We start from the raw sequence: 17,771 nt of genomic DNA, 5'->3' as shown, positions 1-17,771 counted from the left end.
ATTTCATCTGGTGCTTGAAAGGCACTGTAAAAATTTCTTAAATTAAACGAAACTTGCTTGTATAACTTCAAGATCTCCTTTTCTAATTAAACATCTTGGTGAATGATGTTGGGCTGGGACAATGACTTGAAAGTCATTGTGAACTATGGCTGAGGATGGACTTGAATCTAGTCCTCAATAACCTTGAGCTACAACCACCCAACTTTTATATTTCAAAGTGATGCATTCTAAGAAGCTAGAAAGGATAGTTTCACATCTCATGGTTCACAGTTATCACTGTTTCTCATCGTCTTCTATGAAGGATGATCCAAGAGCATAAAAAGGAAGAAGAAATCTTTTAAAGTTACCTATTAATAGTAACTTTATTTCAGGCACAAGTGACCAAATTCACATGTGTAGAGTTCAAACTAACTATTTCATTGTATTCTGCCTAGAGTACAGGAATCTCCCTAGATGGATTGCCCTCTCTTGGAAACAGATAAATAAGATTCATGGAATTGCTGGGGGTGGGGCATAAGTCTTGGATCTTTTGCAAGTCCTCAAAAATGCAATTGCTAATTTCCTGCTTGCTTGATCTCGCCACCCTGTCTGACTGGGCATTTCCCAAGACTTTATTAGTTATAGTCACCTATTAACATTAGGAAATTAATGTTCTAAGTCTCTTCAATTGTGGGTGGATTGGGCAACCATATAAATTTGTTTAATAAATAAATAATCCAAGCAGGCATATAGATTGCACTGCAAAAATCCAGATAGCCATCAGTTTTTTCGGACTTCTACAATTTGACAGACTTTTAATCACAATGAAATGGACTTGCAGAGATTTACAGTCTTATATGACATCTTTACTTGCAGCACTCTCTAGAAATCTCTCTGTGCAAATATAATTCAAAGTGTTCAGATCTCTAAGGTTTAAAACAGAATCAGATCCAACCTAAAAATGAAACAGGTGATATGTCCCAATTACAACCTATCTTCCATTGTCACTTTTTATAGTCTATGAATTCTGACAAATATGTGACTTTGTAATAATTTCCCTTTACAAAATGCAAAATAACCTTCAAAATGAACACTAAAAAGTTGGAATTTCGTGGAAATTTTTTTGAAGAACCTAAATGGCAAAAATTTGAAAATAGTACAGTTTTAACTCTAACTTTGCTTCACAATAATCTTGAGCAAAATCTAGGATCACATTTATCAATGAATAACTTGATGAAATGCAGTATTTTTCCTTACCTTTTCCTCACGCTTCTGAAGTCTTCCTTTGGGCGATGAAGGAACTTTTTGCGGATACACTACTTCATAATCTTTCACTTTCCCAGATTCCAGGATTGTAGAGCTCCCTTAATTGGAAGGAAGGAAGGAAGGAAGGAAGGAAGGAAGGAAGGAAGGAAGGAAGAAAGAAAGAAAGAAAGAAAGAAAGAAAGAAAGAAAGAAAGAAAGAAAGAAAGAAAGAAAGAAAGAAAGAATCACTTTGCTATGTTATTCTACTATTTGCATGTGTACTACATAATTTGGTATTTAGTTATCGTGTATGATGGAGTCTCTTTCTAGTGGAACACAGCACAGAAAATTTATGTGCCTATGAATTTTCCCCTACCAAAAAGAAAAGTTAAAATTCCCTCCTGCTTAGAGCACAGAAAAAGCAGCATTTTCCCTTCTGACTCCCTTTCTTCTCTATAATGTTTTCTCCATCAATTACTGTTCTAATTTTGGAAGCTTCCCACTTGGTAAGGACAACCCCATTTTTCCCTTACTTGTTAAAAAAAAGTCAGGGCTACTCCAGCCAGCTTTTAACCCTTAATTGTGTTTGGGCAACCATTTAAGGCAATTGAATATTATCGTTTGTAATCATATGTGGGGATGGCTTGGGAGACAGAAGAAAAACACTGGTTAATTGGCATGCAAAAGGTATCTCAGCCCACAGAAGGAAGGAGAACACAGGAAGCATATCAGAAGGTTTTCCAGAGAGTAAACATAATGGAGGGAATAAACATTTTAAGATAATTTAGAATCTTGCATTAAGAAAAATCAAGTATCACATTAGGGGGCGTGCATAAGCGCACAAACGTGCCTACTGTCCCTGTCCTATTGTTTCTTTTTTTTCTTATATGTATCCATGTATTCATAACTATGTTTATACTTATACCTATTATCTTGTAAGCAATTGGCAAATCAAATAAATAAATTAGCTTGAATACAGTTTGAAGATTCTCTAAAGATAACAACAATAACAGTAGCTGTGCTTTGCTCAATATTATGCAACTTTAATTACATGGTGTCTAATTGACCTAGTGGAAGAAAATTAAAACTAACTTTGTTTCTTCCTGAATTTTCTTCCAACAAATTTTGTCTCTCTGTCCTCTTCAGTCTTTTAATCCTTTTCTACTCACATTATTGGAAAACCTGCTTTTGTTTTGAGGATCTTAGTTCTTTTCCTTTTAAAGATCTGTTTCCTGATTAACAAAGTTTAAGCAAATACAAAAAGGCAATCTATGAAAATTCATACAAATGCAATCTTTGAATGTTCTTTTGGTGGGTCTATAGAAACTGAAGTGAAACAAATTGTGGTTAATCATCAAAAGAAACAATCTAGTAATCTGTTGGGTGCAATAATCTCTTATCTGTAAGAATCTGAAAAGGGAATCAAAGAAAACAACTTACCCTGATATGGAAAAACCACTAAGCATATAGTAACCAAGACAGCTTGGATCATTTTGGAAGCTGGATTTGGCTGGGGGACAGGGAATCTCTTTCTGCTTTCAAGCCAACCTGAGCAGTTGACTGTGAGAAGCAACTAATTAGCTCTTCAACTTCATTCATGCCTTTATATGAGAAGGTATTTGCTAAAGGATTTGCCCAGAATTCAAAGTTATAACAATAATATTGAAGGGCAGGTTTCTAGCTGGCTTAGCGCATGTCACTCTATGGGAAGAGTTCTTTCAAGGCATGCCCCAAAATAAAAGCCCAAAGGAGGGGATTAATTGGTCACATCAGATCTCTCCCTACCCTGCATGTTAATACAGTTAAGCCCTTGTGCATGGATTTTTAAATGTCAAGCAAACATAGTTTTCATGGTGAGTAATAGGCAATTTTGAGCAATCTAGCATCCTTTCATTATTTTCATTTAGTGCTATTTGTTAATCAGGAAGCTCAACAACCTGACTTGTAGTCTTTGAAAAATGATATTATTGTGGGGAAGACTAAATCCATGTCAATGCATCTACCCAAAGGATCCCTGACTTCACTAGGTAAAGGTTCCCCTGCACATGCATGCTAGTAGTTTCCGGCTCATCTCCATTACAAGGCCAAAGAGCCAATGCTGTCCGAAGGTGTCCGGTAATGTCACTGGCATGACTAAATGATGTATCCCTTGGTGGTGCATTGGAATTGCTTGCCTTCAGAAGCTGTAGGTGCTACAGTACTGGAGGTTTTAAAGAAGAGATTAGACATCCCTGAATGGCATAAGGTTACCTAATTGAAAAGGGTGTTTGAATAGATGTCCAAGATTCCTTCCAATTCTGTTATTCTGTATTTTTAAAGGGTTTTTGAATGGGAATGTTGAGATGAATCACAGGCAAAGGGAAAGAACCTTCTCTTCATTTAGAAACAAGGAGGTATATGAGCCTCTGAAACTGTCATTGGTGGCCAGCTTGTTTTCTTTCAGAATTTCTGCCCAGAAATCACCAGAAGTCCTCCCTTAAAAGGACACCAAACTAATTAAAATTTCAAAATCTGTCTAGGTGAAGAGCTATAAAAGTAGCCTCAAGCCACATCTTATGATAAATTTGACCTTTCTGTTTTAGGGGAGGATAAATGATAAACCAGTATTATTATATATGCATGCCTCTGCAACATAAACTTAAAACTTTAAAAAAAATCTTGATTTGATGCAAGTCTTTTAATTCTTCTCTTGTAATAGAGAAAAGGAAGAAAAGATTTCCTATCCATTGCCTTCTTAATAATGACTTATGCAAGGAGCTTTCTAGAAGTGAGAACTTGGTTCTATTTTAGCATGAAGAAAGAATGATGACATTAAAAAGTACAGAATTCCAGGGTTGAGATAATTTTGTTCCATATAGCATCAGCCTCATGAATCCTCAAGTATACTCTTTCTGCTATGTATTCAAAGTGGTCAGTGATTTGTGTGTGTGTGTGTGTGTGTGTGTGTGTGTAGCATGTGTATATATGTGTATATGTATATGTAGACCTATAATTTTATTTTTAATGTAGGCCAGTAAAAATGACAATAAAGGTTATCTTATTTTATTCCTCATATCTTCTACCCAACTGAATAACCTCACACATCCCAATTAATTTGTCTCTTTGTGTCTCTATATCATAATTCACAAGTTGGTAGTCAAGAAAGCTTCTAGATCATCACATATTTCTCCCCTGTACTAACTGTTTTTCATGTCCAGGAGACTCAGATTAATTTTAAATTATTATTGTTTTCTTTTCTATGAATACAGCTACATTTTATTTTTTGCTGCATGTAAAATATGTGATTCTTTAGCTGTATTCATCTACTAATCATAATATTTAATTGTATTAACATTTTATTTGGTAGAGCTAGAATATTTTTCTTTTTATGATCGGTCAAGCATAAGAAAGCTTATTGACTGACTGATAATGATAATTAGTCGATAAGCCAATTTTCTGTGTTAATCTTTGTTGTTGTTCACTGCAATAGCAGATGAAAAGTTAGTTTCTGACACTTATATCTAACAAATCCCCGTATCTAAATTTGTTGCTAATTCTTTAGCTCAATCCAAGTTATTTTTTTCCTCCATCTCTTCTGCCAGATTCTGGGGAATACTAGGCCTTAGGATTCTGCACCTGTTCTCTTCCTCCATATGGTGTCTCACTTGATAAAATCACCTTTATCTATTTTTTGTCTACCTCTATTATGAAAAGAAAAGTTATACATGCAACTTTTGCTAGAGGAATTCACTCGTGCTAATCAAAGAAATTGTTGTGGCATTTTTCTCTACCTGCTTTTTATTCAAATTGATGAAAGGACATTTATTTTAGAAATATTTTCAAAGAAAAAATCTATTTTGCATTTAGTGTGCAAAGTGTGTGAGCAAATATTGTTTATTCTGGCATTCTTTTCATATTTTACAATCTTCAAAAATAAAGTCTGGGAGAGAAAAGATATACAGAAAGGAAAAATGGAACACTCATTACCCAATGCAGTCTCCTTTTCATTTTTCATTCTTTACTAAATATCCTAGTGATTCTGATTTGTTTTATCTCAAAATGTTATTATCAGGTCAATCTGATTTATTTCCTTCACACGCCCCCCCCCCCCCCCCCCCCCCCCCCCCCCCCCCCCCCCCCCCCCCCCCCCCCCCCCCCCCCCCCCCCCCCCCCCCCCCCAGCCACACCGCAGCCAAGCACTCCTGCACAGTCTGCATCATACACTGTAATGTATATAGTTCATAATTTTTTTTACTTTTTATCTTATTTACTTATAATTTTTATGTTACATTTGGTGGTCAATTATTATCTATTGTCTTATGCTAGTAGTTGTTAGGAACAAAATCAAATTATATTGCTTGGTCAAAGAAAGAAACATAAAATGAAAAGTCATCAGTATAATTTAAGAAAATTGTTACATAAGAGCTATAATCATGAATCCCTATTATTCTCTTACACTAATCTGCCATCTCTTCTCCCCTCAGTGTATACTCACAGCACCAGAGGTGGTATTTAGCAGGTTCTGACCAGTTCTGGAGAACCGGTAGTGAAAATTTTGAGTAGTTCAGAGAACTGGCAAATACCACCTCTGACTGGAGATTTTACAGTATCCTTCCCCTGCCATGCCCACCAAGCCATGTCCACAGAACTGGTAGTAAAAAAAAAATTGAATCCCACCATTGCACAGCACCAATCTTGTGAGTTTGGCTGGGCTGAGAAAAGTAATTGTCCAAAGTCACCCAGTGAGATGCATGGTAACTGGAGACTTAAATATGGATATCCTGAACCCAATCCAACACCTCAAAAATAATACATCTTAAAAATGAATTAGAGATCTAGGCTGGACTCAGCAGATTTGCACGGGATTCAAAGCATGCTTGGACCATTCTTCCTTGTTTCACTACAGCCTTTAAAAAAGAACAGCTGAGCAAAGACCATCAAAGAAGTAAATATTTTCTCCAGGGAACTAATATCACTTTTACCCTATTCACCATCTGATAGAAACTTCACTTCAGGTCAAGCAAAAAAAAAAATGAAAATGTTTGTATGGGCACAAGCATTGAAGGTTGCTGACCAAAAGCCCTCTTGAGTCATAGCACCAACAGACCAGAAGGGAAACCAAAGTTTAATTGGTCACTTAGGATTTGTCGGTAAAAAGCTGAAGGCCCCTGTGAGTTCCCACCTGGACAAGAGGATGAGACTTTACTGTACTTGAGAAGAAATGGTTCCTTGCCAAACCACAATATTCCATCACTGGCAGCAGCCATTTCAAATACACTTATAGTATTGTTGCAGTATGATTAAAGTCTTAATTTTCTTGGAATGTAGACATCAAAGAAAGAAGGGCCAGATTAAAGTCTTTAGAACCATGACCTGTCCCAGGAGACCTCTGAATATCAGCATTGTCCAAAATGTACAGTTCCCATCATGCAATTATAGACATATTGTCAGGCACAAATAACTGAAAACAATCACAGGACATAGAATAATGCTGTTAGAAGAGACCTGGGGTTTTTCTAGTCCAACCCGCTGCCCATGGCAGGAGATTCTATACCATTCCAGAAAAAATAGAGATTCTATACCATTCCTGTTCAATCTATCCTTGAAAACTCCAGTGATGGAGCACCCACTTCCAGAGGCAAACCATTGCATTGATTAATTGTTTTCACTGTCAGGAAATTTCTCTTTAGATATAGGTTGAATCTCTTCTTAATGATCTTCCACATCTTATTTCTTCTCCTGCTCTCAAGTGCTTTGTTGAATAAGTTGACTCCATATCCTCTGTGATTAAATCCTGGAAGACTGCTATCATATCATCCCTAATTCATCTCTTCATTAAAGTAGACAGGCCTATTTTCTTCAGTCTTTCATCATATGATTTAGCCTCTATATTTATGCATTTGGCTTTTCTTTGCTAGGTGTAGGACATTATTTGCTTACCACCGAATTGCATTTTGTTGGATAGGGCCCAGTGTTCAAGTCTTTCAAGGTCATTATGAATCTTGAGCCTATATGCAAAACTGCTTGCTATTTCCCCCCATCCATCCATTTCACATTGTTCTATCTTGCCACTTAGTCACTTCATTAAAGAAATAAATAATGTTGATCTAGGATGGTGTTTTTGACAAGGTCAAGCTGGCTTCTATTAATTGTGGAGGTAACTAGAGAGTCAGCTAAAGTGGACTTAATTCTTAATAATAATAACATAATAACAAAGTTGGAAGGGTCCTTGTAGGTCATCTATAAGTTGCAGGGACTTTGGCAGAGAGTGACCATATCATATCGGAATTCAACATAATGCAGGCACAATTAATTTAATAGAGCTGTTGAGTTCAAAGCACAGAAAAGTTTATTCTTGCCTCCTATGCAATGAATGTAGTTAGTTTATGGTCAGTAGTACACTGGCTTTTGATTAGGGTCAATGGAATTTGCAGAGATGGACTTGAGTCTATTGTGGCAACACAATGACTCCAAACTGATGACATGTTTAACTCCACACTCTGGCTTTATCCACTTTAGTCCCACATCTTAATGAAATATGGCCAAATGTTTTGTTCTTGATTTCTGGGGTTTTTATTTAGATTTCCCCCCTTTATTATTTTTATAAATTAGTTAACAAGTGCACATACCTAAATAGTTGTGCCTCCTGCTATTTAAACCAACAACAATGCCATGATTTCAGTTAGGCTGAAAGAGAATGACTGGCTCCAAGTCACCCACAGTTGGCTTTCATACCTAAGGAAGGACTAGAACTCACTGACTCCTGGTAATTGGCCCAAAATGACCAGCCAATTTCATGCCTAAGGTGAGACTGAGACTCACAATCTTCATGTTTCCAGAGCAAGCATCCTAACTATTACACCAAAATGGCTCTTTGTTACTCCATTTCTTATTCATTGTGCAGATGAATTTGTCCCCCAATTCTAACCACCACTGACAGTGATTTTCCATTTTTGTACTGCAACTATAGGCATCGGCAGAGAGAGTTAGTAAGAGTGTCAAGATGGTAGCCACAAAGCCCTGTGTCTTTTGTATATGCAGGTGAAATGTGTGTGTCCTTGAATGCCACTAATTCTTATTTTGCATAAGCTGCTCTGTACAAATGATACTACGAAGATCAACTGGGAGTAACATTGCACAAATAATGGCCAAGCCTCTCATAAATTGTGGTAATATATCCATCATATTCTGCAAGTTCTTGTACAGCTTTGTAAGATCTGGGGGTATCACAAACGCTCCTCAGAGAGGTCACCACTTGTGATGGACTGGCAATTGAAAAATGATGGGAGACGCAGGGAAGACGTCTGAGCAACTGCCAGCCCCGAGAGCCCCCGGGTAGCAGTATTTATTAAGAAAATGCAAATACAAAATCAAAACAATGACTTCAACATTAGCTCAGCAACATTATCTAGCTAGGCCTCAGCGAAGGTGATAAAGTTCCCGTGAGAAAGCAGGGCACCAAAGGTCTCATGGGAATGGCTCGGATAGGTACTGTGAACTCCCACACAGATTCCTGGCCTCTGAGCTTAGCAGACCATAACAGGATCAAACTCTCATCATAAAGACACTACTGCCCTCATGAGGAGCGTTTGTGATACCCCCAGATCTTACAAAGCTGTACAAGAACTTGCAGAATATGATGGATATATTACCACAATAAATGAGTGGTTTTACAGGGGCATTCTGTTCTCTCCCTCTCCCCCCCCTCTAATTTATCTATTTATCTCTTGTTTTCTAATATTCTTATATGGTGTCTCCAGACAAGCTGGGACTAGCATACTTCCAATAAATAAATAAAATAAATAAATATTCTTTCTTTCTCTTCATATAGAAGACAAAGAGTAGAACATTCTTGCTGGACTTATGAACAATTGCTGCAGCAGTGGAGATTATGTTGAAATCAAGTTTTGATATTTGGTAAAAAAAAAATTGCAAAGATTTTTATTTCATATACTATTCCATGATCTAATTTGGTATGCCTTGTGAATATATTATATGAAATATTAATTTGAAGTGAAAATTGAGATTAAATTAATTAGGCAAAATGTTTCTCTAACATGTTGTGTCCTTTGATTTAGGGACCTCTCCCTTTTTTATGAGTAGCAAATTGCATGATAGCCTTCTTAAAATGGAAGGCTTCTAATTCATAGAAAGCCTGAGAATTTATCTGACCTAGTGAGACATCTAATTCAGTTGCTTTGCTAATAAACAGGATGAAGAAATTGAAGAGGTGATTTTGAAGCAGTCAATGAAATTCCATCCTGCAAGAATTAGAACAGACAAAGTGGTTTTTTTTCCCCCAGAATATATAATTCAAGATTGGAATTTGCCACTGTGAGAGGTGGCACTGGCTACTAGTTTGTCTGGCTTCATAGAACATAGAATCATCATTTATTTCTGAACTTTGTGGTTGTCTACCTTCCAAGCTGCCTGCATATTTTAAAAGAGTAGACACCCTTCATTTACCACAGGGGCTCACAAGACAACATCAGAAGAAAAATACATGTTTTCACTCTTTTGCCTTATGAATGGCCTTGTCCATATAACCTTACCTGGCACTGTCCATTTTTACCTTTACAAAATTTTCACAGGCCTTGAGATGTTGTTTTGCTGGTCTTCCTCATTATGGCATTACACATCAAATCTTCATTATGTTTGTCATAATGATCTTTTAATCTAATCAGTAGCAAGTACAAGAAGTACAAAAACTAGCACAGTAAATCACATCCGTGTCAAGAAATTGTAACAATAAACATATACTGACATTTAGACTTTCTCATGGCAGGGATTAGGAAATAATAAGAAAACATATACCCTAATCATTACTGCAAAAGAAACTCTTTGGCAAAATGAAGACACTAAAACCCTTATTGACATTTTACTGCTGTCCTCTAGACAAGGTGATGGATTTTTCCACTGTGGCATTGGTTTTACAGTTCTTACAGTTTTATCTAATGGCACAGCTTCTATTCAAAAAATAATAATCCTAAACTTCACAGCATCACCAAGCTCATTTCAAGATTTTAGTGTTCATAATTATGATTTCACAAGTTAGTGTTCTTAAGATAGATCTTCAGATTTCAGCATTTTTTAAAAAAAGAGTATGTATGTAAAAGAGTATGTATGCAGTTTACTTTGAATTCTGAATTCATGGGCACTCTTCTTACACTTGGAACTAGCAAGCATCCTGTTGCCAAACATTGTCCATCTCCCACACTCTACACTGGGCTACCCTTGATGACTATTTGGAAGCTACAGTTGGTCTAGAATGCAGTGACACCAACACTTTTGGAGACCCCTTGGGTGGCACATGGGTGCAATACATCTTTTTTTCCCCTGCAAAGTTTGGGTGGTTTAGGGGCTATAATTTATCAGTCCAAAACTTACAGGATCAGCTGATTGGTAAAAAACCAGTCATGAGTTTCTTTCTGTCATTAATGGAAAGCAATCACATAACCTGATTTATGCTATCCACCTGATTAATGGCATAACTGAGAATACATCACCAGTTTCCCAGTTCCAATGGCAATAAGAAACCAATAATCTTCAAGTGATGACTGGGAAGCTGGAGGAAGATCCATAGTTCCCAGGGCTGCCTCTCAAAATTGGTGGAGAGATGACAAGAATGAGACTGAAGTCTATGCCAAGATGACTTTTGCATATATGAAGTTGAACAAAGATATGCTTATTGAATAGGAGACCATTCTACCAGTGTCCAACTTCCAATCTAGCAAGCCATGTGGCTTTCAGAGGAAAAAGTGCTCCAACCATGCAGAAAGTGTAAGGATTGCCAGTCAGCTGCCATTGAGAGGAGGAAGCATAGCATAGCAACTAAGGTGCTGAGTTTGGGTTGGGTTGATCCAACTCTTAGCTTTTTCTGCAACCATGGATCACTATTAGCTGATTGCTCTCTTACTCCAATCTCTCTCAAGTGGTAATTATTGTAGAGATATAAAATGAGAAGGACCAGCCTCCTCCTGTGCTCTGTCTTGAGCTACAAGAGAAAATGCATAATAAATCAATCATCTCAGATCAATGGGATTGGTCCACCCCACCCATGTTGGCGGGGGGGGGGTGCTGCCTAGGAGAAGAGCCTTTTCTGCCCTGGCTCCTACCCTTTGGGATATTCTCCCGCTGGAGGTGAGATCTCTACCCTCCTTTTTGGCCTCCTCCTCCTTCTTTTGTGCAATTTCCATTATTATATGTAAAATTTCCATATCCTCAATGGCAGTGTACTGTCCGATTACAATTTCTGTTTAAATATGAACAACAACCCTTAAACACACATTAATTATAGTCATTATTCACTCAATCTATTCACCAGAATCTTCACTTATCCTTGTTAAACAGTTTCCATTATTTAATTAAACATTCTGTTCAGTTTTATCATATAATTAATTAATATCACATAAAATCACATTTATCACCATTATCCTCCATATCTAATAATCACATTTCCTTATCCTATTTATTCAACATTCATATTTAGTTATATATTTACTTCATTTTTATTTACATATCCTCCTTGATTTTAATTTTCTAACTTCTGCTTCCATTTTCTAACCATTGATAAAATAGTTCCCAAGTTAAAAAGTATTCCATGTCCTTCTTACCCTGGATCTTCAAAGTTAATCTATTCATTTCAGCACAATCTAATATTTTTTAATTACATTTTCCTCTGTAGGTATATTTGCATTTTTCCAATTTTGTGCCTACACAATTCTCACTGTTGTTATCACATGTAAAATTAAATATGTGATTCTTTTATTATATTTTTCCAGTAAAATACGCAACAAAAACATTTCTGGTTTTAAGTCTATTTGTTGTTTTGTCATTCCTTCTAGCCACTGTTTTATTTTTGTCCAATAATTTTTTGCCCTCAGGCAAGTCCACCACATATGATAGTAAAAATCCAGTATCGGTTTATATTTCCAACATTTGGGAGATACATTTTGAAACATCTTTGCCATCCTTGCTGGGGGCAAATGCCACCTATAAAACATTTTGTTATGTCCCTGGAACTTGAAGAAGTTCCCTCTCAGGTCCGTTCATGCTGCGGGGGCGTTTGCTCTCTCTCTCATTGGTTGGTTCTTCCCAGCAGCCAGCTATAAAAGCAGGCTGCGGGGTCCAACCAGTTGCTGATCGCTGCGAGCCAGTTCCAGGCTTGGCAAGCACGTTCAGTCCTTTATTATTCTAATAAAGTATTGTTGCATCCATGCCCTGGTTCAGCCTCTCATTACCCGAACTTAACACTGGCGACGAGGATGGGATGGCTACCAGAGGCACAATGCAACCGCTGAATCACTAGCCGCTGATCCGTAGCCAGAGAGAACGATCGGCAGGCGATAAGAGCAAATGCTGATCCGCAGCCAGAGAGAGCAGTCAGCAGGCAACGAGAGCGAACGCTGATCCGCAGCCAGAGAAAGCGGTCAGCAAGCAGCGAGAGTGAGAAGCGCCTGTAGCCGCTAGTTAGCCAAGCTACAGGGAAAGTGAAGCACTGCGAGCCGCAGCCGCTGCTTCTTTAGGCGCGAAATTCAAACGGCTATCATTTGAATTTCCGCCCTAAAAGTACAGCGCGGAGCTGTATTACTAGTCACTGACGCCCACGCAGGCGCGAATTTCGAAACGCTGCCAACGACCGTTGCAGCCTAACCACGTGTTACCCAGAGAGAGAGAGAGAGCTGTGAAAAGCCTCTCCAGAGCTGAAGTCACTTGCCTGCCACAGGCACAAAAACCGTCCTGCTGCTGCCCCAGAGAGATTTTTTTCAACAGATTATCCAACCTGATTTTTTTGTCATCATGAACTCCAACCCAGTTTTCCTAGCGTTCAAGCCGGATGAGGAGAAGTGGGAGTCATACAAGAATCGCTTTAACCATTACATCGACGCAATTGGGTTGGCTGATGCAGGGGAGCACCGGAAAAAATCATATTTCCTGATCTACTGTGGAGCCATCGTCTTTGATACTGCCACGGCACTCGTGGCTCCACGTGAGTTAAAAAACGTTCCCTGGACAGAACTGTTAGAAATCCTCACTAACCACTATTCTCCTAGGCCCTCACAGATTGCCAGGCGGTTCACTTTCCGAATGAGGAAGCAATCAGACAAAGAGACCATCAACCAGTACATGGCTGCCCTCAGAACTGCAGCTCTCCATTGTGGGTTTGGGACCTACCTGGAGGACATGCTCCTCGACCAGCTAGTCTGCGGAGTCAAGGACCTTCACCTCCAAAGGCGCCTACTCGCTAAGAAGGACCTCAACCTCGCGCAAGCCGCCGAGGAAGCCCTGGCAGCAGAACTGGCAGCACACTCAGCCACCGAAATCCAAGGTCCTGCTTCCAAGCAAGGTGCAGTTTCAGTCCACTCTGAAGAGGTGGTCATCGAAGAGGACCCCAGCGATGCAGCTGACATCCACCGCCTCGCCCACGCCAGACACCCGCAGGTAGGAGCCAAGCAGGAAAGCGTCAGTCCACCCAAGCACATCACCCTGTGCCTATCCTGTGGTGGATCACACCTGAGGACCACCTGCAAATTCAAGGGAGCCACTTGCAACATTTGCCACAAAAGGGGCACATCGCTAGAGTCTGCCAGGCCGCTCACAGCTCGGCACAAAGGCACCCCTCCTTTTCACAGTCTGGACCCCAAAGGCAAGTATTGAACTGTCGCACTCGCCACCATGCTAAGCACGCTTGCCATGCCATTAGTAAAATCTCTCTCTCCGCTTTTGTTAGAAGGTAGACCTTGTCGCATGGAGGTTGACACGGGTCAGCGCTCTCAATTATCTCTTGGAGCACCCTCAAGAGACTACAGCCCAGTCTATCCAGGAACCGGCTCCAGAAGTGCCAGTTTAGCCTGAAGGACTACCAGGGGAAGGACATTCCTGTAATCGGCAGAGGCAAGTTTCTTGTTAATTTTAAAACTTTCAAAGCCCACCTACCTCTAGTGGTAGTTAACGGAAATCTCCCCACACTCTTGGGGCTTGATTGGTTTCCCCATCTCGGCCTAGGGTTGACAGGAGTCCATGCTGTCTCAACCTCTGACACTGACTCCTTATTCGCTGATTACTCAGACGTATTCAGCAATGAACTAGGGTGTTATAACGGTACCCCCATCTCATTCTCAGTCGACCCCCAAGCGGTCCCAATCAGGCTAAAACCCCGTAGAGTCCCATTCGCTATTCGGCCTAAATTAGATGCAGAACTGGATAAATTATTAAAACAAGGGGTCATTGAGCCAACAGATTTTGCCAAATGGGAGACGCCCATTGTCACACCCCTCAAAAAAGATGGTAGCCTGAGAATTTGCTCGGACTACAAAACCACAATTAATAAGTTTTTACAAGTTAGCGCTTACCCAGTGCCCGTCATTCAGCATTTATTACACACTTTTGAACCTGGCAGCATTTTTGCCAAATTGGACATGTCTCAAGCGTATCAACAGTTCCCTGTTGACAACCAAACAGCGGAACTCCAGATCATTGTCACCCACAGGGGTGCTTTCCGGTGCAAGCGTCTCCAATTTGGCGTAAGTGTTGCCCCAGGCATTTTTCAATCCCTCATGGAGCGGATTTTGCAGGGCCTCCTGGTGTAGTACCCTACTTCGATGACATCTTAGTCTCGGCCAGGGACAGGCCCCAACTCTTCCAGAGAGTTCGAGCAGTGTTAGAGAGGTTCAGACAGCATGGCCTCAAGTTAAAAAAAGAAAAATGTGCCATTGCCACTAGACAGGTGGACTTTTTGGGTTATAAAATTGATGCCTCAGGCATTCACCCCCTGGAGTCCAAGGTTAAGGCAATTCACGAGGCACCCACTCCAACCTCCAAAGCGGAACTGCAAGCCTTCTTGGGGCTATTGAATTTTTACGCGTCATTCCTGCCCCATAAAGCATCTGTGGCGGAACCCCTACACAGACTTTTGGATAAAAAATCGGCTTGGCATTGGGGACACAAAGAAGACTCCGCCTTTCGCGCAGTCAAATCACTACTTACGTCGGAGGCGGTCCTTATTCAGTTTGACCCCAACCTTCCATTAGTGTTAGCAGCGGACGCATCCCCTTTTGGAATTGGGGCAGTGTTAAGCCACAGGCTCCCCAATGGCTCCGAGGCCCCCATCGCTTTTTTTTCCAGGACGCTCTCTGCAACAGAGCGCAATTATAGCCAAATCGATAAGGAAGCTTTAGCAGCTGTCGCAGCTGTGAAGAAATTCCATGAATTTCTTTTTGGCCACTTTTTCGAGCTGGTCACGGATCATAAGCCTCTCCTGGGTCTACTAGCTGGGGACAAACAGACCCCTCAAGTCCTTTCTCCTAGAATGACGAGATGGACCCTTTTCCTAGTGGCATACTCGTATAGACTCACACACCGTCCAGGTAAAACATTGTCCCACGCAGACGCCCTCAGCCGCTGCCCCCTGCCTGCTCCAGCTGAGGATCCTGCACCGGTCCATGCTATCTTTGAGGTCACCCAATTGGACCTTCCCATCACTGCCCTTGACATTGCTGCCAAATCCAAGGCAGACAAAACGATCGCCCAGGTACTGGACTGGGTGAGGAGGGGTGGCCAGGCGGTGATGTTGAAACCAAATTTACGCCTTTCAAGACCCGCCTACAGGAATTATCCAGTTTGCAGGGCTGTTTGCTGTGGGGCACACGAGTGGTCATCCCGACCTCACTGCGTACCCGAGTTCTGGAGGCGTTGCACGAAGGACACCCTGGCATCGTCAGAATGAAGGCATTAGCACGCAGCTACGTATGGTGGCCGGGCCTCGATGAAGACATCATCAGATGGGTAAGCTCCTGCCATCCCTGCCAGGAATCCCGTCCATCCCCTCCAATTGCCACCCCCACCAAGTGGGAAAGCGCCAGCGCACCGTGGTCCAGGATTCACATCGACCTAGCTGGCCCGATGCACGGCAAAATGTTCCTGGTGATCGTGGACTCTTACTCTAAGTGGATTGACGTGGCACATCTATCCACAACCACCACACAAGCGATTACCAAGGTATTGACTCGCCTGTTTGTAACACACGGGCTACCAGACTCTATTGTTTCCGACAATGGCCCCCAGTTCGCATCAGCAGAGTTCAGCCGTTTCGCTGCCAACCTGGGCATCCACCACATCTTCACGGCCCCATTTCATCCTGCCAGTAACGGACTGGCAGAAAGAGCCATTAGGACCACTAAAGAGGCTCTAGCTAGGTTCAGTAAGGAAGACTGGCACCACAAACTCTCCCGTTTCTTGATGAGCCAGCACTCAACCCCATGCACAGTCACTAATAAGTCCCCGGCTGAGCTCCTGATGGGTAGACGCCTGCGGACTGTATTGGACAGGCTTCACCCACATTACTGCCCTGACTCTCCCCTCGCTTCCACATTGGGGGTTAGGCATTTTGTCTTACAGGAACCCATGTTTGCGAGGAACTTCGCTGGTGACCCTCTGTGGATCCCGGGCGAGATCGTGGCCATCACCGGACCCAGGTCGTATCGAGTCAGACTGGAGAACGGCCGAGTCTGGAGAAGGCACTTGGACCAGCTGCGGAAGCGCCACGACACCCTCGTTAGCGGTGACTCAGGGTTACAGACCGGAACGAGGCCACAGCATCAACCCCACATCAGCACCAACTCCGGTGACCTGCTTACACCAGCAGCCGAGCCAGGGAACCCGAACACGGACCGCGACCACCAGATGGCCAACCAGTCTGAACCAGTCAACGGGAACACGCCCCCAGTGACCAACCCTACGAGTCCCGAGCCAGCCCTGACCGAGGGACGCGTTCGTGACTCCCTACCGATCCAGCCGTCCATTGCAGACTCTGAACTGACAGACAACTCACCAGAGTTGCGCCGTTCTGGGCGCCAGCACAAGCCTCCTGCGTACCTCAAAGACTATGCGTGTTCGCATCTGGGGGGAAGGGGTGTTATGTCCCTGGAACTTGAAGAAGTTCCCTCTCAGGTCCGTTCGCGCTGCGGGGGCGGTTGCTCTCTCTCTCATTGGTTGGTTCTTCCCAGCAGCCAGCTATAAAAGCAGGCTGCAGGGTCCAACCAGTTGCTGATCGCTGCGAGCCAGTTCCAGGCTTGGCAATCACGTTCAGTCCTTTATTATTCTAATAAAGTATTGTTGCATCCATGCCCTGGTTCAGCCTCTCATTACCCGAACTTAACACATTTTGTACATATTTTTTTATAAGCTGTTGACATCTTCAATTTGTAATTCCTTTCCCAAAGTTTTTGCCATTTGTCTAATTCTATGGTGTACCCCAAATTTTTAGACCGTACTATCATTGTTTCTTTTACCTGTTCTTCCATTTTAAAATTCAATAAGTAGCTATATATTTTTTTATTAATTTGTCCTCCATCCCTAAAACTAACCGGTCTAGTTCTAAAGGTTCTTTATAGAATCCATACATTTCTGCATCTTTATTTTATCTTGATTGTATTTGGATGAATGGCCACCAAATCAATTCCTTGGTTTTCCAGTTTCGGCTTGAAAAGCTCTGCGGGCTTTTCAGGATGAAAAATGGACCCATTTCATCACTTCTGGTATTTCCAGAAATACAGGAAGTGACAAAACAG

General features: G+C 41.3%; 1 protein-coding gene across 1 annotated transcript in view; it reads right to left on the bottom strand.

Annotated features, from left to right (window-relative positions):
• The window catches only part of LOC113445651 (zinc metalloproteinase-disintegrin-like NaMP), a 28,271-nt gene extending 25,453 nt beyond the window's left edge, over positions 1-2,818 (bottom strand). Inside the window, exons 1-2 of the mRNA XM_087938873.1 lie at positions 2,665-2,818; positions 1,237-1,343 (exon numbers count right to left, since the gene is read on the bottom strand). Coding sequence (XP_087794999.1) covers positions 1,237-1,343; positions 2,665-2,716 — 159 coding nt within the window. The 5' untranslated portion in view covers positions 2,717-2,818. The remainder of the gene's footprint in view (positions 1-1,236; positions 1,344-2,664) is intronic.
• Positions 2,819-17,771: the final 14,953 nt, after the last annotated feature.

This window comes from Pseudonaja textilis, chromosome 9 (assembly GCF_049901715.1).
Source record: "Pseudonaja textilis isolate UNSWEBS1 chromosome 9, rPseTex1.2, whole genome shotgun sequence".
Taxonomy (NCBI): domain Eukaryota; kingdom Metazoa; phylum Chordata; class Lepidosauria; order Squamata; family Elapidae; genus Pseudonaja; species Pseudonaja textilis.
The sequence above is the reverse complement of the archived record's forward strand: the minus strand, read 5'-3'. Positions and strand labels throughout refer to the sequence as shown.